The 27,224-nt window shown below is 33.3% G+C and overlaps 1 protein-coding gene across 3 annotated transcripts in view; it reads left to right on the forward strand.

Annotated features, from left to right (window-relative positions):
• LOC106087566 (tyrosine-protein phosphatase corkscrew) overlaps window positions 1–27,224 on the forward strand; it is a 127,799-nt gene that overhangs the window by 77,872 nt on the left and 22,703 nt on the right. Inside the window, exon 1 of one of the 3 annotated variants that reach the window (XM_013252653.2) lies at window positions 12,477–14,465. The exons of 1 other annotated variant lie outside the window; for it this stretch is intronic. In XM_013252653.2, coding sequence (XP_013108107.2) covers window positions 13,744–14,465 — 722 coding nt within the window. In that variant the 5' untranslated portion in view covers window positions 12,477–13,743. Of the gene's footprint in view, window positions 1–12,476; window positions 14,466–27,224 lie in introns of those variants that run through there. One more of the 3 variants, XM_013252652.2, reaches the window with a different exon arrangement.

Below are 27,224 nucleotides of genomic sequence, written 5' to 3' on the forward strand. Positions count from 1 at the left end.
TTCTAAGGACATTCTACATCAAAAATATAATAGTCCATTGTGTGAAAAACAATGCTGTATTAGTGTATTCATATAAAAACCGCTTCTGGGAATCGATGGATATGCAATCAATTGCTTAATACAAAGAATTGAGGATGGTCACGGTGTAATATTACATTAAAAACATAAATAATCGAAAATAATTAGATTACAATTATTTTCAATGGTTTTCTGTTTTCGTTCATTAGGCGGTCGAATAAACCAAATCCCAATTCGGTAATAAGACTAGTACCAAACGGTACTAATTATTTCATGGTTCATCCATACCATCCGGTATTGCTTTTGTACCATACGGTGTTACTTTACCTACCGTATGTCACTGAAATGAGCACGTTTGGTATCAACTTTTCTCTGGGTGTAGTATTGAACTTTCTTTTCAAGGTTTTTATTCTAATTTTTCAGAATCGATCTCACAGTTCTTGCATGAATGATTTCGTTATGTTTGAATTGAATCTTATGAATATATTAAATCCATAAACCACGTTTCACTCTATCCCAAGGGAGTGCTATTTGTCTTGGCCATTAAAGACATATCGCAATGTGCTAAATGGTTTTCTAATGCTTTACGCTAACGACTTGAAGTTACTTTCGCAAATAAACTCTAAGTCTGAGTCATTGAGTTGGCAAATTGAGTGACTATTAAAACTCAATGGTGTGTTAGATGATGTTTTGACATTGTTTTATGTCCAAAAAAATCTACGAAATATCCTTGTATTTTTGCAAATCTGCTTATTATTTAGTTTGATTGGCAAGAAAATATATTCAACTTCTTAAAAACAAATTATAAAATGTGGTAAAAACAGAGAAATTACTGATATAAATTATTAAACGGGCAAGTGTTTTATACAGGCGATTTTGCAATACATATTACTGCCGAACCCCCGAATGGATTTTTTATGAAATTGGCATCAATTGAAATATATTTGTTCAGATAAGCGACGAATACATATGAAAATTAATTTTCCTTAAAGGAAAGCCATTAAATTAGTAATTAATATTCAACAAAAGAAGAAGAAGCATAAACTCAGCAAATTGTTTTTGTTTTTTTCTAATGTATTCTCTTATGGGTGTGAATGCAAAGCCATAGGTGGAAGTATTAGTGATGAGAGTAAGGAAAACAAATGGTATGAGAGAAAGAGAATCACTATGTAGGTGAGAGTGTTGTGACAGTGTGATGTGCGTGGCCATAATTTGCATGTAGGTCAATACAAAGCTGTAGGGTGGAGTATTAGTGGTGAGAGTGAGAGAAGTGACTGGTATGTGCGAGCGGTTAATATATTGAAGTAAATATATTGGGTTGCCCAAAAAGTAATTGCGGATTTTTTAAAAGAAAGTAAATGCATTTTTAATAAAACTTAGAATGAACTTTAATCAAATATACTTTTTTTACACTTTTTTTCCAAAGCAAGCTAAAAGTAACAGCTGATAACTGACAGAAGAAATAATGCAATTACAGAGTCACAAGATGTGAAAAAATTTGTCAACGCCGACTATATGAAAAATCCGCAATTACTTTTGGGGCAACCCAGTATTATATATTAGTATACATTAAAAGGAGCCAAAGCAACTCTTGTGTGGCCACACCACACACTTTGTGAATGAAATAGATGGAGGAGAGTTACAACAAGTAAGGAAAGAGGGTGCTGTAAAGAGGCGTTAAGTTCGGCCGGGCCGAACTTTGGATATCTACCACCTCGGATATATATGTAAACCACCTTTTTCCTTTCTTCATAATCCGGTGAAAATGCTTAATTTATGCCCCCATAGCAGCTTTATCGAAATATGGTCCGATTTAGACCCATCTGGCACGGATATTGAGTGGTCTATTAAGTACAAGTCATTGTTTAATTTTGTAGAAGCAAATATTGGTATTGGATATGGCTACCAAAATATACAAATATAGACCGATCTGAAACATATACGACAAGGACGTCGAAAAGGCTTACTTAAGTCACTGTGTCAAATTTCAGCGAAATCGGATTATAAAAGTGCCTTTTATGGGGCCAAGACTTTAAGTCGAGAGATCGGTTTATATGGCAGCTATATCAAAATCGGAAACGATCTGGGTCAATTTGAAGAGGGCTGACGAAGGGCCTAACGCATCTCACTGTTCCAAATTTCAGCGAAATCGGACAATAAATGTGCCTTTTATGGGCCCAAAACCTTATATCGGGAGATGGTCTATACGGCAGCTTTATCCAAATCTGGACCGATCTGAGTTAAATTGAAGAAGAATGTCGAAGATCCTAACACAATTTACTGTCCCAAATTTCGAAGAAATCGGAAATAAATGCGACTTTTATGGGCCCAAGACGTTAAATCGAGAGATCGGTCTTTATGACAGCTATTGGGTTGCCCAAAAAGTAATTGCGGATTTTTCATATAGTCGGCGTTGACAAATTTTTTCACAGCTTGTGACTCTGTAATTGCATTCTTTCTTCTGTCAGTTATCAGCTGTTACTTTTAGCTTGCTTTAGAAAAAAAGTGTAAAAAAAGTATATTTGATTAAAGTTCACTCTAAGTTTTATTAAAAATGCATTTACTTTCTTTTAAAAAATCCGCAATTACTTTTTGGGCAACCCAATATATCCAAATCTCGACCAATCGGGGCCAAATTGAAGAAGGTTGTCGAAGAGACTAACACAACTCACTGTCCCAAATTTTGGCAAAATCTGACAATAAATCGCCTTTTATAGGCCCAAGACCTTAAATCGAGAGATTGGTGTATATGGCAGTTATATCCAAATCTGGATTTATCAGGCCGAAAATATAGTAGAATGTCGACTGACCTAACTGAACTCACTGTCCCAAATTTCTGCAAAGTCGAATAATAAATGTGTCTTTTATGGGCCTAAAAACCTAAATTGGCGGGTCGGTCTATATGGAGGCTATAACAAGATATAGTCCCATGTAGCCCATCTTTGAACTTTGCCTTCTTATGGACACAAAAAGAATCTGTGCAAATTTTCAGCTCAATATATCTGATTTCAACAGACAAACGGACGGACATGGCTAGATCGTCTTAGATTTTTACGCTGATCAATAATATATATACTTTTTGGGTCTGAAATGGATATTTCGATGTGTTGCAAACGGAATGACAAAATGAATATACCGTCATCCTTCGGTGGTGGGTATAAAAACTGCTGTTTTAGCAAACATTTTTGCTGTTTTGAATAACAAATTTGTTTGAGTATAGCCTTACTATGAAAATATAGGGCTCAAATTCAATTTATTTGAGAACTGAGTAGGAATTTGAAATCGAAATTTTGGGCCCACAATCTCAAGGGCCTCCAAACCTGCTCGATATGCTCGAAAGGAAATGTTGCCGATTTATAAAATCTGGGTCAAAATGAAAAGAGTTTAGGAGTAGAGTTCGATTGTAACATTAAAATACTTAACAAGTGGCTGAGAGTCCGCCTTATACCTAAGTTGGCAATATATTTTCAAATGAAGGGTATATGCCACCATTTAAACTAAAGGGGGGGTTAAATTTTAAGGGCTGGTGTTAATTTTGAATGACTTTAATGCGTTGCTCGACTCCATACATGGTTCAAATTAAGTAAGTCTGAAATTGGAAAATGACAAATGGAATGCAGAAAAAAACTTCACCTTCAATGTAGATCACATTCAACATTGGCCGTAAAATTTAAACACGCCTTATTAGCTGCAAAACTTGAAAGATCATACATCTACTCTTTTATACACTTTTCCATTAACCATATACAAATACTACTACTATTAAATTTTCCATGAATATTCCTCTAAGGAACAGGGGATACTTTTCTCACATCAATGAGTGCGGTCGGATTAAAGTTTTAAGCTTAATGAAATGGAGCCTCCTTTTGCATGCCGAGTACGAACAGCGTGCCGCATAGCGACACTACTTGGTAGAGAAGTTCTAACATACCAGGATATCTCACAAATGTAGCTAGCATCAAAAAGGGGATAATTATCGCTGATAATTTTTCTGATGTTCACGCTGGGATTCATGAACACAGGTGTTCGGCGTCATAGGCGGACATGCTAATCTCTGCGCCACGGTGGCCTCCAATAACCATATAACAAATTCAAAATTCTCTCTTGTTTCCATTCAGAATTTAAGAACATCATTCGAATGCAAATCCATAAATACTTTAGTAGCATATCATTATTCTCTATGTCCTTGGAAAACCCCCCTTTAGAAATAAACTACACTTTATTAATAGAGATCAATGAATACTTTTTAAAGCTCATACTTAAATAATGATTTATGTCTTCTCGTTAACAATATTTTGTACATTTAGTAATCAAAATGTAAAGTACATGGTATTTAATTTGAATAATTCGTCTGACTAGAAACATAAACGTCACAGAAAAACCCCAGATTCTCTGGGGAAACCGCCATAAAAAAATTGACGAATGAATCTAAAACGTAGTGACTACGTATTTCATATAGCAAGTATTAAAGTAGACAATATTTCAAGATGGACAAAACAATTACTCAAAGTTTTCAATTAGTAATAGGCACCATGGACTATTACTATTTTTTTATAGCCTGGTCACATTATATTATTTTTTCGAAATACCAAAGTTGTTAAACAGAAAATCTATTGACTAGACTTTTGGGCTTAACTTGGAACTTTTTTATGGTGTAGTTGTTGAAATTCCGAAGAGAGAAATATATTTTCAATGTTTTTTTTTTTTAAATGCAAAAGTAAAACAAATAAATTGGCGTAAAGCTCGGTCGGGCCGAATCTTATGTACCCTCCACCATGGATCGCATGGGATATGTTTTTTGAATGTTTTTTTTTTTCAAATATATAGGAGCTCTATCAACAAAAAATACCAAAAAATACCATTGGCAAAATTTTAGCTAAATCGGATAGTAATTACGCCCTCTAGAGAAGTCAAATCAGCCGATTGGCTTTTATAGCAGCCATAAGCGTAGAAAGACCTCTGGTGGATAGCTGAGCAACCCCCAGAAAAGTTTTAGCGGATAAGAATAACGCCCTCTAGAGGGGCATGAAGCATAATCGGGAAATTGGTTTATATGGAAACTGTATCAAATTGTGGACCGTTTGAAACCATATTTGGTACGTATGTTGGAGGTTTTGGAAAATATCACTGTGCAAAATGTCAGCCAAATCGGAAAAAATAACGCCCTCTATAGAGTCATGAAGTCTAAACGGGAGATCGGTTTATATGGGAGCTATATAAGGTTATGGACCGGTTCAGATCATATTTGGCACGTATGTTAGAGGTCCTAGAAAAGGTCATAGTACTTAGTTTCAACCCAATCGGATAATACTTGCGCCCTCTAGAGGTTTAAAAAGTATAATCGGGTGATCGGTTTATTTAGGAGCTATTGGGTTGCCTAAAAAGTAATTGCGGATTTTTTAAAAGAAAGTAAATGCATTTTTAATAATACTTAGAATGAACTTTAATCTAATATATAATTGCAATTTTGTTCGATAACCTTTTGCCATCTTCCTGGCAAATTTAGTATTCCACGCTCATAGAACTTCTGGCCTTTATCTGCAAAAAACTGAACCAAGTGCGATTTTATAGCCTCATCATTGCCAAAAGTTTTACCATTTAAGGAGTTCTGCAAAGATCGAAATAAATGGTAGTCTGATGGTGCAAGGTCAGGGTTATATGGTGGATGCATCAAAAGTTCCCAGCCAAGTTCACTCAGTTTTTGGCGAGTGACCAAAGATGTGTGCGGTCTAGCGTTGTCCTGGTGGAATATCACACCTTTACGATTGACCAATTCTGGTCGCTTCTCCTTGATGGCTGTATTCAATTTGTCCAATTGTTGACAGTAAACATCCGAATTAATCGTTTGGTTCCTTGAAAGCAGCTCAAAATATACCACACCCTTCCAATCCTACCAAACAGACAGCATAACCTTCTTTTGGTGGATATCAGCCTTTGAAGTGGTTTGAGCTGGTTCACCATGCTTGGACCATGATCGTTTTCGACTAACGTTGTTGTAAACAATCCATTTTCCATCTCCAGTTATGATTCATTTTAAAAACGGATCGAATTCATTGCGTTTAAGGTGCATATCACAAGCGTTGATTCGGTTTGTTAAATGAATTTCTTTCAATACATGTGGTACCCATATTAAAATTGACGCCAAACAAACAAATATAAACAAAATTTCGCGCACTTCTTTTCTAAAGCAAGGTAAAAGTAACAGCTGATAACTGACAGAAGAAAGAATGCAATTACAGAGTCACAAGCCGTTGAAAAAATTTGTCAACGCCGACTATATTACTACTATATTACCGACAATTACTTTTTGGGCAACCCAATATATGAGGTTATATACCGATTTGGACCGTACTTTGCACAGTTGTTGGAAGTCATAACAAAACACTATGAGCAAAATTGCAGCCAAATCGGACGAAATTTGTGGCTTCCAGGGGCTCAGGAAGTCTAATCGGGAGATCGGTTTATATGGGAGCCATATCAGGTAATAGACCGATTTGGATCGTACTTGACACAGTTGTTGGAAGTCACAGCAGAACATCACATACCAAATTTCAGCCAAATCGGATGAAAATTGCAGCTTCCAGAATTCAAATCGGATGATTGGTTTATATGGGAGCTATATCTAAATTTGAACCGATATGGCCCAATTGATATCCCCAACGACCTACATCAATATAAAGTATCTGTGCAAAATTTCAAGCGGCTGGCCTTACGCGTTCGACCGCTATCGTGATTTCGACAGATGAACAGACGGACATGGCTAGATCGAATCAGAATATCGAGACGATCCAGTATATATATACTTAATGGGGTCGCAGATCAATATTTCGAGGTGTTATAACGAAATGACTAAGTTAGTATACCCCCATCCTATGGTGGTGGGTATAAAAACTATTCTGATCCCCTTCTTACTTCCTTTTAGCGTTAACCTCCTCTTGTCAGAATCCGGATCTCTCCATAAGATTTTCGCCGTGCAACCGACCGTTTCACTCTCCCACAGTGCTTCTGTGCCCAATTCTAGCAACTATAAACGTATGTATGTATGTTACGGCCACCGTAGCGCAGAGGGTAGCATGCCCGCCTATGACGCTGAACGCCTGGGTTCAAACCCCGGCGTGAACATCAGAAATATTTTCAGCGGTAGTTTTCCCCTTATTAATGCTGGCTACATTTGTGTGGTACTTTGTCATATAAAAACTTCTCTCCAAAGAGGTGTCGCACTGCGGCACGCCGTACGGACTCGGCTATAAAGGAGGCCCCTTATCATTGAGCTTAAGTTTGAATCGGACAGCACTCATTGATATGTGAGAAGTTCGCCCCTCTTCCTTAATTTGCATTTGCATGTATGTTACGCTGTGAGTTAGTAACAATTAGTCTTAATCATTTAATTTCTTTGAATTTATTACACCATAATGTCTTTATGTTATTAATGAAATATTCCATTAATTAATAGCCTTAAAACATGTCTAAGTGAGTGTGTGTGCAACTCAATACCTTTTATAAAATGCCACTATTTTTTTTAATCAATTTGTTCATATCGATTCTACATTAACAACATGATTTCGTAATCCATATCATATTTAGTCACAGTGCCATTAGTAATTAAACAAAATCAATGCTAATGTTATAGTGGGCGAGCGAACCATTCCAAAGATTAGCAAATAAGAAATTCAGTAGAAATGCCGGTGAGTTATTGTGCGGATGAGAATAATCGGCGCTGAGCCCACATTTTGTTTATTATGATCATTTGTTTTTATTACACCGCATTACAAATTTATTTAAAATAGCCAGACAACTCAGTCAATAATGTAAATAAACCTATAAATATGACATTCTGCAGGCCATAAATAAATGAGAACCACAGCTTAATAAGTTAACCGGAAACCGGTAAACATTCTGTTTACCTAATACAGTTTAAATTATTGAAAATATTTCTTTTTTCGTACTTTTATTATGGTTTGTTATTGTTTTTAACCATCCATCCTTCGTTTGGGTATAAAGAAATGCATTAATTTTTCTGGGAAATGTTCGAGATTGTGGGCTTTGTTTACTTTAAAACATTCGCCAAACGAGTAGGTTTTTGACGCCATACAACTTTATATGGTCAGATGTCTGTCAACGAAAGATTTGAGAAACAACGCATTTTCTAAGTTAAGGCTTTACCTATGGGACATATTTTTTTAATTTTTTGCAGGCTGTATAGAATAGACCAAAGAAATCATGTATCCAAAGGCGACATTTTTAGATAGAGTTGCCTCTAAATGTTTATGGCTGAAAAAAACAAGGCTTTTATTGTTTTATTTTTTTGTTTTTCGTATGTCTTTTAAAACAAACTCTTTTGAACTGGCTACAAAACAAAAAACCTGTAGATGAGTTGTTTACCTTAAAAAGCTAAATTATTTAAAATATGTTTGTTTATTGTTATCTTCTTGTTTGGATTCACAAAACCAATGGCCATATAGGCATCTTCTCGGGAGATGTTTGTAGGCGGGTTTTGTTTTCACCAGAATTTCATTCATTCAAATGTTGCTGGAATAGTAAAAACAAAAATGTTTTTTTAGGCAACCTTATTTGGTCTGGCAAAGCAAAGAAAACAAAAGACTTAAGACACAAACTCTTTTGTCGTTGTTGCAAAAAACAAGTACAAAAAAATACACACCCCCTCGTTTTGTTTTTTTTTTATTTATTGTTTGTATAATTTTTTTTTAATTATGAGTGTTTGTTGTTATTTATTTTTCACTTGTGACGCTTATGAATTGATATTTGAATAGAGCGGAGAGTTCGCAACACTACGTCGTACTTTTCAGTTTAAAAGAGTTATATTGTGCGCGGGTTTTTTACGCCATATCTGATTAAAGTAAGTAAGTACGTCAATCGTTGGTTTGTTTGTTTTTATGTGGAGTTTATTGTGGTTTTATCTCTGCTAAATTTATAATTCACGCACGTAGTTATTTCTCTGGTCAGATATTAGTTTAGTTATGTTGATAATTATTTAAGAGAGTAAGGGAGTAAAAAGAAAAGAGTGTGAGAGAATGAGAGTCTTAAAAATAAAATCTGTCTTTGTAGATAATCAAGAGAATGTTATAATTTGTTTGAGATATATTACTGTTATTATACTCGCAAGGCAGTAACTCTGTTATCGGCTGTTCAGCCATCAACAAATCGCTATTACCGACCATTCAGTAATTTATCAATTAGCTATCGGCGTTTTATCGATTACGCAGTATCAGATCATCTTTGGGTCAAAGAAGGCTTCATTTTAATAAAATAAATGAATGAATGAAAAGAATGAATTTAATGAAAAGATAATTTAATCTTCATTAATTGAAACTAATGAAAAAATGTGACACATAGATGAGTTTTAACTAAATAAGTTTTAACTAAAAAAAAAATAAAAGAAAAGGTATATAATTAGGTTATGTTCGGAGGGAAGATAACGTGATAGTCATGATATCACCTGATGCCCTCCTATGGCATATTGTGGTTCTTCCATCTTCTCTCTCCTTCAGCTATTGGTTTGGTACTGAATTTCTTCTTCTCTACTGGAAGACGGACCTTCAACGCACCTTCTCATACCATTAAGGTGACAGCATGAATTGAACTCGATTATCCACTATTAGTTCCTCTAGGGCCTGATAGAAGAGAGATCCAAGTATCCTATTTCTTCTACGACATAAGGCCGGACATTGACAAAGGAAATGAAAGCGTCAGTACTATGACACTAACTACAAATGTGTAATTATGTCTATTATACTGCTTAGATGTATCGTCTACACAGACAGAAGGTTTGTAACATTTTGAAACGTTGATCCCATAGCTGATTCGTCTGCTTACAGTAAGTTTACGGCATCATTCCAGCGATAAATTCATCCTTCCTTGTATCATACCTCAAGCATATAGAAAGTAGTGGATATAGAGTAGTAGTGGATATTCATCTGTTAGAGTCACTATGGAGACATTTGGTCCTAGTTTCCTAAGCATGCGTGCCTTTTCGTTACCAAGGAATTTCTTATGCTCTGGCACACAGTGCAGAGTCTTTTCTTCACGATCTTCGCTGCACTTGCCACTGCATAGACATCCGTCTGAAAAATACTACACTCATTGAACATAGAACTGAATTTTATCCGTCCTTTCGGTCACTCACGATAAAGTATATATATTCTTGATCGGCGTAAAAATCTAAGACGATCTAGCCATGTCCGTCCGTCTCTTTGTTGAAATCACGCTACAGTCTTTAAAAACAGAAATATTGAGCTGAAACTTTGCACAGATTCTTTTTTTTTTGTCCACAAGCAGGTTAAGTTCGAAGATGGGCTATATCGGACTATATCTTGATATAGCCCCATATAGACCGATCCGCCGATTTAGGGTCTTAGGCCCATAAAAGCCACATTTGTTACCCGATTTTGCTGAAATTTGGGGCAGTGAGTTAAGTTAGGCCCTTCGATATCCTTCTTCAATTTGGCCTTGATCGGTCCAGATTTGGATATAGCCATATAGACCAATCTCTCGATTTAAGCTTTTGGGTCCATAAAAAGCGCATTTATTGTCCGATGTCGCCGAAATTTGGGACAGTGAGTTATGTTAAGCCCTTTGTCATTCCTCTTTAATTTGACTCAGATCGGTCCAGATTTGGATATAGCTGCCATATAGACCTATCTCTCCTTTTAAGGTTTTGGGGCCATAAAAGTCGCATTTATTGTCCGATTTCGTCGAAATTTGGGACAGTAAGTTGTGTTAGGCTATTCCATATTTTTCCAAAACTTGGCCCAAATCGGTCTAGATTTGGATATAGCTGCCATATAGACCGATATCTCGATTTAAAGTCTTGGCGCCATAAAAGGCGCATTTATAATCCGATTTCACTGAAATTTGACACGGTGACTTATGTTAGGCTATGCGACATTCGTGTCGTATATGGTTCAGATCGGTTTATTTTTAGATATAGCTACTAAAAAGACCAATATTTTGTTATACACAATTGAACAATGACTTGTACTTATAAGTATTTGGTCCAAATCGGAACATATTTCGATATAGCTGCTATGGGGCATAAGGTATGCATTGTTCTCCGGATTTTGACGAAAGGTGGTTTACATGTATACCCGAGGTGGTGGGTATGTAAAGTTCGGCCCGGCCGAACTTAACGCCTTTTTACTTGCTCCTTTTTCTCACTAGTACATACGTAAAGGCCTAAACAGATTCAGCGCGTTAAGGACCGTAGCGTTGAAAAATGGAACTCCGCTAACAAAGTTAAACATTTTTTAACTTTGATGACCAGAAACACAACTTCAAGCGTAGCAACACCGAATGACGCTCAGTTTCAAGCGTCAAAGTTGAAAATTTTTTAACTTTTCCCCGTTGCTTTTGTGGAATTTGTATGCAGAGTTTCATTTTTGCATCGCGACGCTCAAAACCAAAGCTCAACGCGCTCATTCTTTCTTTGGCCTTAACACCAACATCAAATAAATTTTCTTTTAAAACCATATTTTTGCGATTTTAGCCATCGCCACTTGCAAACGCAAATTTGCCCATGAACATTCCACTAAGGAACTGGGGCAAACTTCTCACATATCACTGAGTGTTGTCCGATTCAAATTTTAAGCTAGTCGTCGCCACTTTGTTATCGTTATTGTTTTTCGTTTTTGCTACATTTTGATATTGACTAAACTGCTATATCGACATTAACGACATCTTGTAGTCATAACAAAAATCCCGACACATTTACGGGCAAACTTGTCGAATGAGTATAGACCTACATAACTTAGTCATTTATGCGAGTAGGTATACGGCGTATGCTATTGTATTCCAGCATTTTGGAGTAACCCCTCTCCCTTTTTTCTGTTATTGCATACTTAATTCCAAATTCTTTGAAACGATAGATTTTTTTTTGCGATGACTAACATCGCTACTGTGTTATCGTTTTTATTTGTGTTTCATTTTTGCTACATTTCCTGAAAGACTTAAATGCTGTTATCGACATTACCGACATTTGGTAACAACAACAAAAAAACCCGCCACATTTACCGGCAAACTTGTCAAATGAGTTAACACCTAGCTTAGTCATTCATACGAGTGAGTATACGGCATGTGGTTGGTGTTGTACTCCAGCAGTTTGGAGTAGTCTCCCCCTTCCCTGTTTTGTTTTTTGTTTCTACTGCTACAAATGATTTCTGTGTTCATTGATCACATTGAGTGTGGGGGCTTAAACAAGAAAAGAGTAAACCAAACATTAGGAGCGTGTGTGTGTGTGTGTGAGAGAGAGAGAGACCGACTTGGCTTTTAAAATCGCACTGAGCACGCGCTTATTGCAAAAACCCTCATCTGTTGCCTAATGCTTGGAGGCATTCATTGTTTTTGCTGTTATCATCGGCTAACGTATCGCTTTGACTTTTATTGTCTCGTTTTTTATTTCTTAATGTTGTTTAAAAACAAATGTAAGTTTTCAATCTTGATTCATTTACGTTCATACAGTCGAAGTGTTGAGAAGTGTTCTTAGCTTATCGCGGAAACGCGTTTTCTCACCACGCACAAAATACAAGCAATCAACAACGATTACCACCAAATAAAAAAGACGTGTTGTTTTCATAACGAACTACAAATTGAGTTGAATTGAACTGATTTAGAAAAATTTTGTTTTATAAGTTTTGCAATATTTTCTTCAAAGAAAAGTTATCGGAAAATTAAAAAATAAGTGAAAATTTTTCCTTACTAACTAACAAGGAACAAAACGCCACGGTCGTTTTGTATTGCAAAAAATAAGTAAAAATTGATCGATTTGTAATTGAAGTTAAACAAGTTTCCTTTATGGGAAAAGAAAAAGTGTGAAAAAATTGTTTTCTCAACCAAACCAAAGCAAAACAAAAGCAAATCCCACAAATCAGTCAAGCCAAATATAACGAAAAATTTAAAAAAATACACTTCGTCGTATGCGTATAAAATTCAAATGAAAAAAATCAAAACTGGTGTTTGAAAAAAAAAAAAAAAACAAGGAAAATATTCCAAAACTATTTGAGTGTGAATAAATTCATTTATGTGGTCAATATGCATTCATTGTACACGATTGAGTCTTTAATGTGTGCCCATATAAATCAAGAAGAAGAAGCAAAAAATTTACAACAACCCCAAGAAATTGCTAAAAAATCCCCCAAAAAGGAAAACCCTTTGAAAAACTGTCACAAAAAGTTGTACAAAGCTTTGAAGGAAAAATACGATAATTCCACCAAGAAAGCTCTCAAACAGTAACAAAGACTAGCTGTTGAAAATCCCAACATAAGTGACATTTTATTGAAGTTTATTGCAAATAAAAAAGTCAATAACTTATCAAAAGACTGTTAATACAACGAATTTTGAAAATAGAAAACTACGCTTAAGAAAAGTCATTACTCTCAAAAGTTTTCTAAACTAAATACCACAACGAATTAGAAATATTTTGCAAAATCTATGCAAGAAAAGTGAAATTATAACATTTCAGTTTGCCAAACAAAACCAAAAAAAAGAAAGTATTTTTGCTAAAAAAAAACCCTAAGAAGGAAAAAATTAAAAATCAAGCACGTTTCCTCTAAAGGCCATTATTTGTGCTAAAACGAAATCAATTAGCTAGAAAACTAGTCACAACAATCTTACAAAAAAGAAACGTGAAACTCTTCATTAACGTTGTCGAAATCGTTATCGTTATCTCTTCATTCATTTTAACACCCACAACGACTGCCCTTATTTTCAAACATGTTGAATAAATATTTAAACAAAATTTCCAATGCTGTACAGCATAAAAACAAAGAAAATCTCAAAAATCATCATCACAACGATTGTGCAGAAAATTATTACTCCTCCTCGCTGCCAGTGCCTGCTGCTGCCCATATTAACAATCAACAAGCTCGCAATTTGGAATATGAACGTGCCATAGCGGCTTCATATGCCGCCTTGTCTTCTACCCCCAAGAAGAAGAAGCCCAAAATTAATGTTCACAATACCAATAATACCAAAACTTGCCTTAGCTCCAATGAACTGGCCATTATTATTAAGGGTAGCGAATCATCATCATCATCGTCGAATAAGCACCACACTCTCAAGGAATCGCCTCATCATAATATTTATGCCTGTACTCCAACTTTAAGGGAAACAAAAAGTTCCTTGACGCTGCATTTATCCACCTCACCATCGTCGGGCATATATTCCAATGTTTCCTCATCATATGGCTCGGCAAGTGGTTCTATGCAGGCAGCATCATCACCCTCACCATCTGCGTCCTCATCATCGGCGGCTTCATCTTCCTCCTCCTCCTCAACAGAATCTTTAAATTCATCGGCAGCCAGCGAAACTCCATACTCATCGAATGTCTCAACACCCTCATCATTACCTTCCGGCAATCCTGTATGGCCAGTGTCCCAGAGACTTCATTTGCCTCATGAATTGGCAATGCTGCGCATAAGAATGTGGATATTTCCGTGGGTATTTTTTGAATTCATATTTTATATAAAATTAGTATACAAGACAAAAAAAGATTTTAACTATAAACTAGGAAAATAAATAGGTTGATAAAAACAAAATTTTACGAATGTTTTTTTGAAGATAAAATTTCTATGAAGTTTTCTCTGAAGATAAAATTTCTATGAAATTTTCTCTAAAGACAAAATTTCTATGAAGTTTTCTCCGAAGATAAAATTTCTATGAAATTTTCTCTAGAGACAAAATTTCTAAGAAATATTCTTGAAAACATAATTTCCAAGAAATTTTCTGTAAAGATAACATTTCTATGAAATATTATCTAAAGACAAATTTCAAAAAAATAATTTATCTAAGGCAAAATGTTATCTAAAGACAAAATTTCGGAGAATTGTTTTCTAAACTCAAAATTTCAAAGAAATTTTTCGAAAAATTTTCTTTAACGGCAAAATTTTAAGGCAAAATTTCAAAAAAAAATTGTATCTAAAGACGACATTTTCATGAAATTTTCTTTCAAGACAAAATTTCAATAAAATTATTCTTTAAAAACAATTTTTTGAAAATTCATTAAAATTTTGTTTAAAGAAAAATTAAATAACTTTTTAATGCAATTTTCTCAAAAGACAAGTAATTTTTTCTAGAAACAAAATTTCTATACAATTTTCTCTAAAGACAAAATTTCCATGCAATTTTCTCTAAGGAAAAATTAAAAAAAAATGTCTCTAACCACAAAATTTTAATAGAATTTTCCTGTTAAAACAAGTGTTTCGAATAATAGTACACACCTGCCTAAATCTTATAAGTTCTTTTTTATGCTATTCTTTGAATAGAAAGCGTTGAATATGAAATCGAGCTAGAATATGTTCGAAAAATCACGTTAAGAAATTTTCTCTACAAATAAAATATCAATAAAATTTTTTAAAACTAAATTGTGATAAAAAATTTCCAATAAATTTTCTCTAAAGACAAAATATCAATAAAATTTTCCCTAAGTCAGAATTTTAATAAAATTTTCTCAAGATTTTAGTAAAATTTTTCTAAGGGTAAAATTTTTAAGTAATTTTGTCTCTAAAAAAATGATATATCAAAATTTAGTAAAATTTTACATAAAGAAAAAATGTAAGTAATTTTTGTTTAATTGTAAAGTTGTACTGGATAGTTGTTCGTATCATACAATAACACGGGATTTTCACTGTAAAATAAAACATGGCAAAAGCTTTTGGGAAACAAAAACTCGCCACTTACTCAAACTGTATATCATCCACTCAGTTGTAATTTGCTAGAAAACAAAGCTTAAGTCAAATAAATTTCAAGTTTGCTATATTTTATTTCCTCCTAAATCTAAGAGCTTTATGTAGATGTCGCCCTTTTAATAAGTGAAATTTTTTATTATTTTAATATTGATCTATTTACATTTGAAGCACTAAAGCTTTTAGGGCACTAACCCTTTTATCGCATTTGAGCTTTATCTTACTAAATCTTCTATGTCAATAAAGCTTTTAATGGTATTTAAAGTTTCTTTAGCCCTAAAGCTTTTATCGCACTTAATTTTTATAGCGCTTAAGCTTTTATTGCACTACAGTTTTGAGCGCAATAGAGATTAGTATCGCAAAGGTTTTTATGATTGGATTCAGGTGTGATTTTACTATATTTTAGTTTATGATTTTGAAGTAAAAATACATATATGTCTGTATCGGCAAAGCTCTTGAAAGAATTTTTGTATAATTACATTAAAAAAGTTTTAAAACCTCTAAAGTCATAGGAAAGATTTTGTTAGACAAGATTTTAACAAATTGATGTTGAAAGCTTTAAAGTAAAGCAGACAAGATTTGATTTTTGTTTTCTTTCATTAAAAGCCTAAACAGAGTGGATATAGGAAATTATTATTATTTTAGTTTTGTTTCAAATTATCAAAACTAAGACCTTTTCGGAAATACATTTAAAGAAATTTCAAACTGAAATAAAAGCTTTTGTGCTAAAAGCTTTTTAACTACATTAAAATTTTGTGCTTTAAAGCTTAACAGACATTATTTTGAACTAGTTTTCCTTTTTGGAAAGCTTTAAAGCTTAGCTTGGGTTTGATTTACTTTGTAGTATTTCAGTTTTGATTTAAAAATTTTGTTTTCTAGGTATCAAATTTATAACAAAATATATATTAAAAGCTTTTAGACGGAGAATTACAATTTGAAGAATAACAAAAAACTCCATATTCTTTCCCATTAAAGACAAACCAACTTTCTTTGTTAACTTCCCCTTTTATAGAATGATCTTAAATATTTAAAAAAAAAATGTTTTCCTTTATTTCTTTATTTATACATAAACATATTTGTAATAGTAATTTACCTCCGAATAAAAGAAACCTTTTTTTATGTACATTCATTGGTAATGTATTGTATGTACATATATACCATACAGCTGCTGTATACAAATGAAAAAAAAGCATATGTATGTAACAGCGTATGTACATTCGTGATTATATATTTAGAAATAAAACAAAACAAATACGTGACTTCCTATCTACAATACTACTCGTATATATGGTACATTCACACAGAATTTACTATTTCAATTCTTTACATTTCAATTAAACTTTTTATTTTTTTGCTCAATTTGACAGTTCATTAAAAAGTGTTAATTTTCTTTTGTATTTTTTCAATTTTTCTTATGGAGTTAAGGCGTTTTTGCTTGCTTTTCAACAGAGTTAATGTTCATGGGGTTAAACATTTAATCTTGATCTTTGTGTATGAAGTTGAAGGTATTTTTCACACCATGTTTTATATTTAGTTTACGATTTTCATCAAGTTTATGCGAAAAAAAAGCAAACTTAAGTAGACTATCTTTCCGTAGCATGAGAACAATATAAACCTTGAGAGGGCAAAGAAACAATGAATGTGAGTTGTGATGTGTTTATTCCGAGTCGCAAGAATGCAAGTTTTCCGCTATCATAAAAAAAGAGATTTATTTTGAAAAAGAGGGATAAATCTTAAAGATTTGTCTTGGGAAAAGAAAAGGAGAATAATAGACAAACAGGAAAAAGTAAAAAAATTTCATTTGTTTTGTTTTATAGGCAGCTGAAACAGGCCTTGCTGGGGCCATCTTCGGTTGTCCCAAGTTTTGAACATAAATATGTAGGCCACAAACCTTGTATTGCATGTTGTATGCATCAGGGACATCAAAGAGTAACCGAAAGCTTAAATAAACCTTAATTTTAAAGCAATCACTGCAAAGGCCAGTGTATTTATTTAACAATTCTTTATATACTCAAATGTTTTTCAAAGTTCTTCTTGATCATCTTTTCAATGTTAGGCAATTCATATTTTCCTTGCTGAATCTTTATCAAATTAACAAATCCCTGCCAATTGCTTATAACAACATTTAGTGCAAATCATTTTTAATCTTTCTATTTATACAAAAAATTCACATTGTAAAAATCGTGAGTTTTATAAAGAAATTCTCACCTTGAGTCTTGTCCCACCATGAAGCTCTGAAGTCAAAAGTATTCCAACACTTCTTTCTTATGTGGGAGAGACATTTTGCCAAAAAACATGAAAAGTAATTAAAAAAAAATTAACAAATCACCAAAAAAGGTAAACAAACATGTGACTTTCGCTAAAGAAAAATACGCGCCATGGTAGATTTTTTTTTACTAATAATTTTTAGTTGTTGTCATTTAACATTTCATGTTGTCACTATAACCACTGACTGACGGACAGACTTACTAGCTGACTGATTGATATTTTTTCGCTACTTCTGCTGGCTGCCGAACACATGTCTCTTTCCGCTGCAAAAAAAAAAAACCGAAAATAAAAAAAAATCATTTTTTGCTCAATATCGGGGGTGGTTGTCTTTTGTTGTTGACAAGACAAAAGTTTCAGTTGTCTTACTGACGCTTGTTCGCATTTTTTTGTGTTTTGTGTGTTTAACACTCTGTTAAACATTTCAATTAACACAATTTTTCGTTTCGTTATTATAATTTTTGCTCGCTCTTCTTCTCCATTCGAAGACAATGCGAAATGAAAAGAATTTTGAAAACAAAGCAAGGTTATTGTTTGATAAAAATAATTCGCATGAAATGTTGAATTCTTAGGATAAGAATTTTGAAAAAATAAAAATTCGAGTCTAATGGGAATTTAAGAATTGATTCTTTGGTTGGTATTTAGTTTAAATTTTTTATACCCTACACAACTACTGTGGTACAGGGTATTATAACATAGAGCATTTGTTTGTAACACCCAAAAGGAAGGGAGATAGACCCATTGATAAGCATACTGATCGATTCAGAATCACTTTCTGATTCGATTTAGCTATGTCCGTCCGTCTGCCCATGTTAATTTGTGTACAAACTACAGGTCGCAATTTTCATCCAATCGTCTTCAAATTTGGTACGGCCATGTTTTTCGGCCTAGAGACGAAGCTCATTGAAATTGGAAAAAATTGGTTCAAATTTAGATATAGCTCCCATATAAATGTTCGTTCGATTTTCAGTAGTAATGCAATAAAATAAAATACAACGCTTTCCTCGACGACTTCCACAATACCTATAAAGTACGGTCGAAATCGGTTCAGATTTAGATATAGCTGCCATATGTGTATATCGGTCGATTTTCATTTCTAGAACCACTGCAAGCGCATTTATTGACCAAACTTGCCAAAAATTTGTACAACGCTTTCCTCGACGACTAAAACAATATATATAAAGTTTGGTCGAAATCGGATCAGATTTAGATATAGCTCCCATATATATGTTCGTCCGATTTTGAGAAATATTGCAATAAAGGGCTCATTTGTTAACCAATTCTCTCGAAATTTGGCAGGAAGGGTTTTCTTATAACTTCTAATATTACTGGAGAATTCCATAGAAATTAGTTCAGATTTAGATATAGCTGCCATATATGTATATGGCCCGATTTTCACTTCTAAAGCCACTGCAAACGCATTTATTGACATTTCTTGTTTTTAGACAATTTTTTTAATTTTTTTTTTCTATAAATTGGAATAAATAGGGCTAGGTATTTGAAATTTTATACAAATACTTCTTATTTGTGTTTTGGTCGATTGGAATTGCAAATTGACCAAATGTTGAATTTTCAGCATAAGATTTTTGGAAAAATAAAAAATTCATTTTAATGGGTATTTAAGAATTGATTCTTTTGCTGGTATTTAATTTGAATTTTTTAGATATTTTTTTTTAATTTTGTTTAAATAATTTTTATAATTTTTTTTAAGATCATTTTTTTCAATTTTTTAGATAATTGTCTTAAATTTTTTATATAATTTTTTTAATGTTTTTAATTTTTAGATAAGTTTTTAAATTTTTATTTTTTTAATGTAAATTGGAAGAAGTTTGGCTAAGCGCTTGAAAGTTTGGATTTTTTTTTGCAGTTAAGTTTTATTGGTATAGGCCTGTTGGTATTGTAAATTGGCCAAATCGCTCTGTGTTTGTGTTTAACACTGCTCTATAAACCGATCTCCCGATTTGACTTCTCGAATCTCTAAAGACACAAATATTATCAGATTTGGCTGACATTTTATGCTTGGTGTGTTTTTTTGTCTTCAAAAACCATGCCCAAATACAGTTCAATCGGAACCTTTTCAGAAATGGCTACCAAATGAACCAGAATCCTTATTTGGCCTCTTAAGCCTCTAGATGTCGCACTTATTATTGGATTTGGATGAAATTTTACCAGTATTGTTGTTTTGTAATAAAACCAGACCAACATCTGATGTAGCCTCTAGAGGGCGCAGTTCATTATCCGGGTTTGGTGAAAATTTTCATGTGGTGTTCTGTTATGACTTCTAAGAACCATGATAAGTTCAATTCATACCTGCCCATTACTTTATAGAGGTCAATCCCATGGCAGTCGGTTGTACGTACCGGATTTACCCGATGGAGTACTTCATCGGCAAGGGCTGCCGCCTCAGTCTACAATATACTGCTACAACAACAAAAACAACAACAACTTTATAGAAGTCCTATTGTCATATGCCATCCATGGTGGAAGATATAAAATCCTGTTCGGCAGAGTTAAAAGCGCTTTTACTGAATTTCATTGTTCATATGCAAATTGCAAATTTTGCCCATGAACATTCCACTAAGGAACTGGGGCAAACTTCTCACACATCAATGAGTGCAGTCCTATTCAAGTTTTTTAAGCTGAATAATAAGGGGCCTCCATTTTATAACCGAGTCCGAACGGCGTGCCTTAGTGCAACATCTCTTTCGAGTGAAGTTTTACATGCCACAGTACCCAAGAAATGTTGCCAGCATTAGGAGGGGAGAACCACCACTGAAAATTTTTTCTGATGGTCTCGCCAGGATTCGAATCCAGGCATTCAGTGTCATAGGCGGACATGCTAACCTCTGCGCTACGGTGGCCTCCAATATCATTGAGTCCATTAAAAGTTATTTTTAGTTTAACTGGAGTACAAACTTTTGAATCCTTGCCTATTTCATTCACTTCAATTGTAAACCCATTCAGTTTCTTCTAACTGCAACTTTCAATTTCATTTGTTGTTGTCATTCTTATGCCAAACACTGTGGCATTCATTGTTCATATATGTATATTTATCAACGCCCAAGAGATTTCTAAAGACAATTTTTTGATACATATCACGGCCAAACTGCTAAATGAATTTCAAAGAAAGTAACATCAATCGAATTCCCTAGATGTGCAGAATTTACTATTTAAAATAATACATTTTTTTTGTTTTTTATCTTAGTTTTTGTTATGTTATATTATTTTTGTTTATTAAAAAATTAATTTTTATTTTTACCATTTTCCTTATTTAATTTTTTATTTGTTTTTATAAATTTTTAAATTAATTTTTTCTTATGTTTTCTCTTTTTTTGATTTTACTATATCGAGCTTTTTTTTTCTTACTACTTTCTTCAATCATTTATTTATATATTTATTTGTTCCTTTATTTAGTTATTAATAATTTATTTATTTTATTTGAATTACATTTTTTTAAGAATTTATTTTTTATGGTTTTTATTATTTTGTATTTTTTTTGTCTTCTCTTATTTTATTTTTATTAGTTTTTTTTTTTGTTTAATTGGGTTTTTGTCTTTTTTTATTTTGAATTTTTATTTTTTTTTAATTGTTTTTTTTCATATCTTCTTTCCTTATTTGTTTGAAACCTTTATCCATTTGTTAAATTGTAATACGTAGTAATGCAACTTTTGCCCACATTAATTTAGATAAAAATCCAAATTATATTCAATAATACACACGTCCATTAATTATTATTAATTCTCTTTTTGAATTACATCACAATGAAGTCAACCAACACAAATTGTGGTGAAATTTATGCAATTACTTGAGGTTTTCTTCTACCCACCATATCACAACATCATAACTGCGTCAAACTTAAATATACCGGCATTCGCATGTGTATGTGTGTGTGTGCGAGTGTGTACAAATGTCAGTATTGCGGTTGGGTGCGATAATTTCCTTTTGACATCTCAAGCAAACAAGTTCATAACCGTTATTCTTAAAAACAACAGACATTATGGCGTGTTTACAAAAATATCCGTTATTACAAACATTTAAATGTCTTTTTTTTATATTTGTTATTATTTGTATTTTGACCGGTGAGATGGGTGGTGGGAGAAAAGAGTAGTGTGAGATTTTCACCCAAATATTGAGACGAATGAACTCTCGTTTAATTAGGTTAAATTATTTTTAACATTAATGACGTTTATGGCAAGACAATAACGAATTTGCTCCCCCTGACGTCCAATGCAATTGCTATAAATATAAATAATTTTTTTTCTTGAGAAACTTATACAAGATCGTTTATCATCGTCATCATCATCAATAACACCTTACCTACATTTATTAATAGTGGGACCATAGCAAATCAGTCAATTTATTGAGCAAATACAAAAGAAAATAAAAATAACTGAACCCAAAGGTTTTTTATGCAATCAACAAAAGAGAAGCTACCTATACAGATTGTAAACATTAATTGTTAATTTTTTTTTTTTTTTTGTACAAATTCGGTCAGCAGCAATGACATCTGAGTTTGTTTTTGAGTCCGGGTTTTATGGTTTGGTGGGCATATATTGGTGCTATATCAATTTATTGATCAATTTGCACAAAATCACGAGTTTAATTTGTTGGATATCTTGCACTGTTAAGGTTTCATATTGGTCATTTCTGGTTTAAAACTTTTCTTAGGTGTGCTTTGGTCAGCTAAGGCGAAACAAAATTTAAAATTAAGTTTTTAATGCATTTCCCGTTTTTTAACATAAAAACTAAAAAATCCAAGTTTTGCCATCTCAATTATAAATGCATTTTATAACTCCTGTTAATATGAGGAGTCTCTGCCACAGACTTCTTTCAATGTCAACATCTTTTTGGTTTTTGCATGCTTGAAGTTGTCATTGCTTATATTCGATTTGTATTTATTTACAAATATTTGTAAATTGAATTTGATTGAACTAGAAAATGATTTTTACTCAAAACTCAAGAAACATGAACAGCAACAGGAATTTCAACTTAGAAAAAACCACTGCCAGTCAACCAGCCTCACTTGGAAATAAAATAAATATTTAAACACTTTAATGGTTTTGCTGATCAAATAAAACATACATATCAGAATAGTTTACAACAAAAAAACGCAGACTAACTTATGGTTTCTGCAATCTAGGCCAAGGATTGATACAACTCATACTTGTCATCACATACATTTTAGTATAGAATACAAAAATGATTTAAATCGATATTGAAAAGAACTTGAAAATTCAATTTACAAAGGTTATGCTAAGTTTAGTTAGAACATTAAGAAAAATATAAATGTTTTTAAAATTTTAATTGAAAAGCAAATAGTCATCAAGGTTGACTTAGAACATCAGGCAACATATGAGCAAATAGATTTTAACAGTTGGAAAACAAATAAAATTGATTGAATATCATAGAAGCTTGAGTAAACAAAGGTTTTTTGCATGATCTGATAAGAGTTCAAAATCCTACAGCAAAAGGGAAAGGTAGCTGGAAAAAACCCAGTCCATCTCCACGTGTTTTAGGTTGATTTTTCCTTAATGTTTGTCTGTAAATATCAGGGATTCGGAGCGCGGCCGGAGAGGGGTTGGAGCTAAAGCGGAGCAACCCAGTTTTTGCTGTAGACGGAGTGAAATTTCTTCTATGCTGAGCGGAATAGCTTGCAATCTCAATCCCACTCCATCCCTCATCACGCTCCGGGCCGCTCCGAATCCCTGGTAAAAATCCTCAAAAGAATTTGATCAATGTTAAGGCTGTACATAAGGGCGATTCGTTTTGTAAGTGCTAAAAAGACACTCACCAAGCTTTCATCAAAATCATAATCTACGATATTCTTATTGTTCCGTTTTTGGTAGTGTTCCGCTCCTTACCAAAAAGGTGAACACAAAACGTCCAAATACGTGGGAACAAATTGGTACTCATTAACAGGTAACTGTGCTATAAGGCATTTGTAGACGCATTGTATTCTCCCTGGCGCCTTGGGCCTCGCATGTTAGGCAACTGCGTTAAGCACGACATTCGTGTCCTTATCGAGTAACATGTCTGCTTAGTAGGATTTTATGTTGCGCGTACGTTCCAAACACCGAATTTTTATGTCGAATTTGTACTCCTAATCCCAAATAACTTATTATACATTGATCCACCGTGGCGCAGAGGTTATCATGTCCACCTATCACGCCAAACGCCTGAGTTCGTATCCCGGCTTGAACACTAGAAAAATTTTTCCTCGGTGGTTATCCCCTTACTAATGTTACATTTGTGAGATATCCTGCCATATTAAATGGTGTAGCTTTGCTTCAAGCCCTTCGGACTCGACATAAGAGAGGAGGGCCCATATCATTGAGCTAAATCTTGGATAGGACTGGACTTATTGGTTTGAGAGAAGTATCATCTGTTCCTTAATGTAATGTTCATGGAAAATTTTGTAGTAATGAAGTGGAGGAGTTGGAGACAATCGAGCACCTTAAATAGGACTCCACTCAATGTTATGAGAGAAGTATTCCCTGTTCCTTAAGGGAATGGTCAGGGGAAAATATGTATGTATACATAGATCTCAGGACTTAAGGTTATTTAAATGAAGGTGATTACGGAGTAGAGTGAGAATCTGACATCCAAAACTGGCGCCAAGTGACTGGAGGACTGCCACACTCAAAGCCCGGCGAGCGGAATATTTAAGGTATTTGGGTGTGGTGACCCTCCAGACACTTGACACCAAATTTGGTTATTATATTCTCATTCTACTCACAATTACCTTTCATTTAAGTCCTCTTTTGTTCTGATTGGTCTATATGTCCGCTCGGCGGGCCTTGGGGGGAGGGGAGGCTCCCCACATTATTGAGATCAATTGTGAATGTCATATTTGTACTTTACACCTAAAAACCCATTAATTCGCACATTCGCTTACGAGGTTTAGGGGATGCCACTCCCAATTACCTTTCGTTTAAATACTTTTTTGTTCTGATTGGTAAACATGTCCGCTCGGCGGGCATTGGGGGAGGGGAGGCTCCCCACATTATTGAAATCAATTGTGAACGTCATATTTGTACTTTACTCCTAAAAACCCATTAATTCGCACATTTGCTTACGAGGTTTAGGGGATGAAACACAGATCTGTTCAGATTTGGATATAGCTGCCATATAGACTGATCTCTCGATTTAAGGTCTTAGGCCCATAAAAGGCGTATTTATTGTTCGATGTTGCCGAAATTTGGGACAGTGAGTTGTGTTAAGGCCATCGATATCCTTTTTCAATTTGGTCCAGATTTGTATATAGCTGCCATATAGACCGATCTCTCAATTTAAGGTCTTGGGCCTATAAAAGGCTCATTTATTGTCCGATTTCGCTGAAAATTGACGCAGTGACTTATGCAAGGCTTTTCGACATACATGTCTGATATGGTCAGATCGGTCTATATTTGGATATAGCTAGCAAAAAACAATATTTTGTTCTACAAAATTGAACAATGTCCGTGCCGAATATGGTTCAAATCGGACCATATTCGATATATTTCGATTTTTACACACAAATATTTTTTAGTAAACCGCCAATAACGTAAAAAAATATTTTTTTTATGTTTTTAATATATTATTCTCATTTTATTATTTATTTATTTTTTGTTATTGTACATATTTTATTTTTTTAATTAATAATTTTTATGTTTTTTTTATTTTTTTTTATATTTTCTGTTTTTTTTTTCTCCTAAAACTAAATTTTTTATTTTTTTTTATTTTTTTATTTTTTTATTTAACTATTAATTTTTGTGTTTTTTTTTTTTATTTTTTTTATTTTTGTATTAGTTTTACAAATACGAACTTAATTTTATAATTTTATGAAACATATGACCCTTATAAAAAAAGCCCTCATAAAATATTATATTTTAATACTGCCCACCACCATACATTACTTACCTGCCTAACAAAAGGTGGAAAGTTTTGCATATTATTAAACATCTGCAATTTCAAATAGTCATTTGACGTTTTTTAAAATGTACTCGTGCATTTCAAAAGGAAAAAAAAACAAAGCTACAAATGACAATTTCTATTTGTTTATTTTTTTTGTTAATATTATTGTTAATAAGCACTTGTGATTAACCCACATTTGTTATAAATTATTCAACTCAAGCAACCAACTCACTTTGCCAGACAACAAATGTGGGTTATAATGAATGGAAAAAAAAAAGAATTGAATTGAACCGAATTGAATAGTCTTTAGACAACATTTCTCCTCATTATTAATTAGAAATAATGCACAAAGCCACCCAAGAAGCGGTTAAATAAATAATATTATCCAATTTATTTGAACACATTTTTACATGGAATATAAAAAAAACAGTTTACAGATAGTTGTAAATAAAAACACACAAAAACAAGTAAAAACCCAAAAGCCCCTTTGAGAGAAAAACAAAAAAAAAAACACATTATTAGAAAATAAACAAAATGTTGTTGATCTTGTTAATGGATTGTTGTTAATAGTATAACAGGAAGAAAAACACTACATAAGCGGTTGTTAGCCATTGTTAGTACGAATAGAATAGCGCACTTACGTACTCGTTATACTACTACCACAATATACCCAGTGCGCTTGATTATTTTTATATCAATAGCCATAGGCTAAGAGGTGGAAAGAAGTTGGTTCGTTATTGGCCCAGCTCATACAGGTTGCTCTGTACAAAATCCATTATTTTACAAAATTTATTTTTTTAATCTATCTTAAGGACAGTTGCTAATAATTAATTTCACATTTCAATGGAATGGCTTAGAAAATTCTATACGAGGGGGTATTAATGTCACTCACTCACTCGTTCATTTCAATCTATGTGTGCCGCCTTTACTTTCTATTGCCGTTATAATGGAAACTGTAATTGCGGCATAATATTAAGGGGCAACATTTTTTTTTATAAATAAATCCCATAGGCTATACTAAATTATTGTAATTGCAAACATTTATCATAAAATCATGCCTTTTATTTTATATGGCATGGATAAGTAATGTTAAAGGGGGAAATTGTTAAACCAGTGGCGCCATCTATAGGCTAGGTTTTCTCTTTTATTATATATCATAGTAATTTATTGTAAAATTTAAATGACAATAAATTGATTGAAGGTTGTATTTGATTCGTGCATAACATTAAAATGGCCAGAACAAGCATTTAACTGCTATTGATTGCAAAATTTTTCCTCCTTTAGAGAGAAAGGCAGAAGGGGTATGGGTGAAGCAAGAGAAATTCTTTTTCCCATGATTTAAGCTTAGAAAAC

Source organism: Stomoxys calcitrans, chromosome 4, assembly GCF_963082655.1.
Source record: "Stomoxys calcitrans chromosome 4, idStoCalc2.1, whole genome shotgun sequence".
In the NCBI taxonomy this organism is placed as follows: domain Eukaryota; kingdom Metazoa; phylum Arthropoda; class Insecta; order Diptera; family Muscidae; genus Stomoxys; species Stomoxys calcitrans.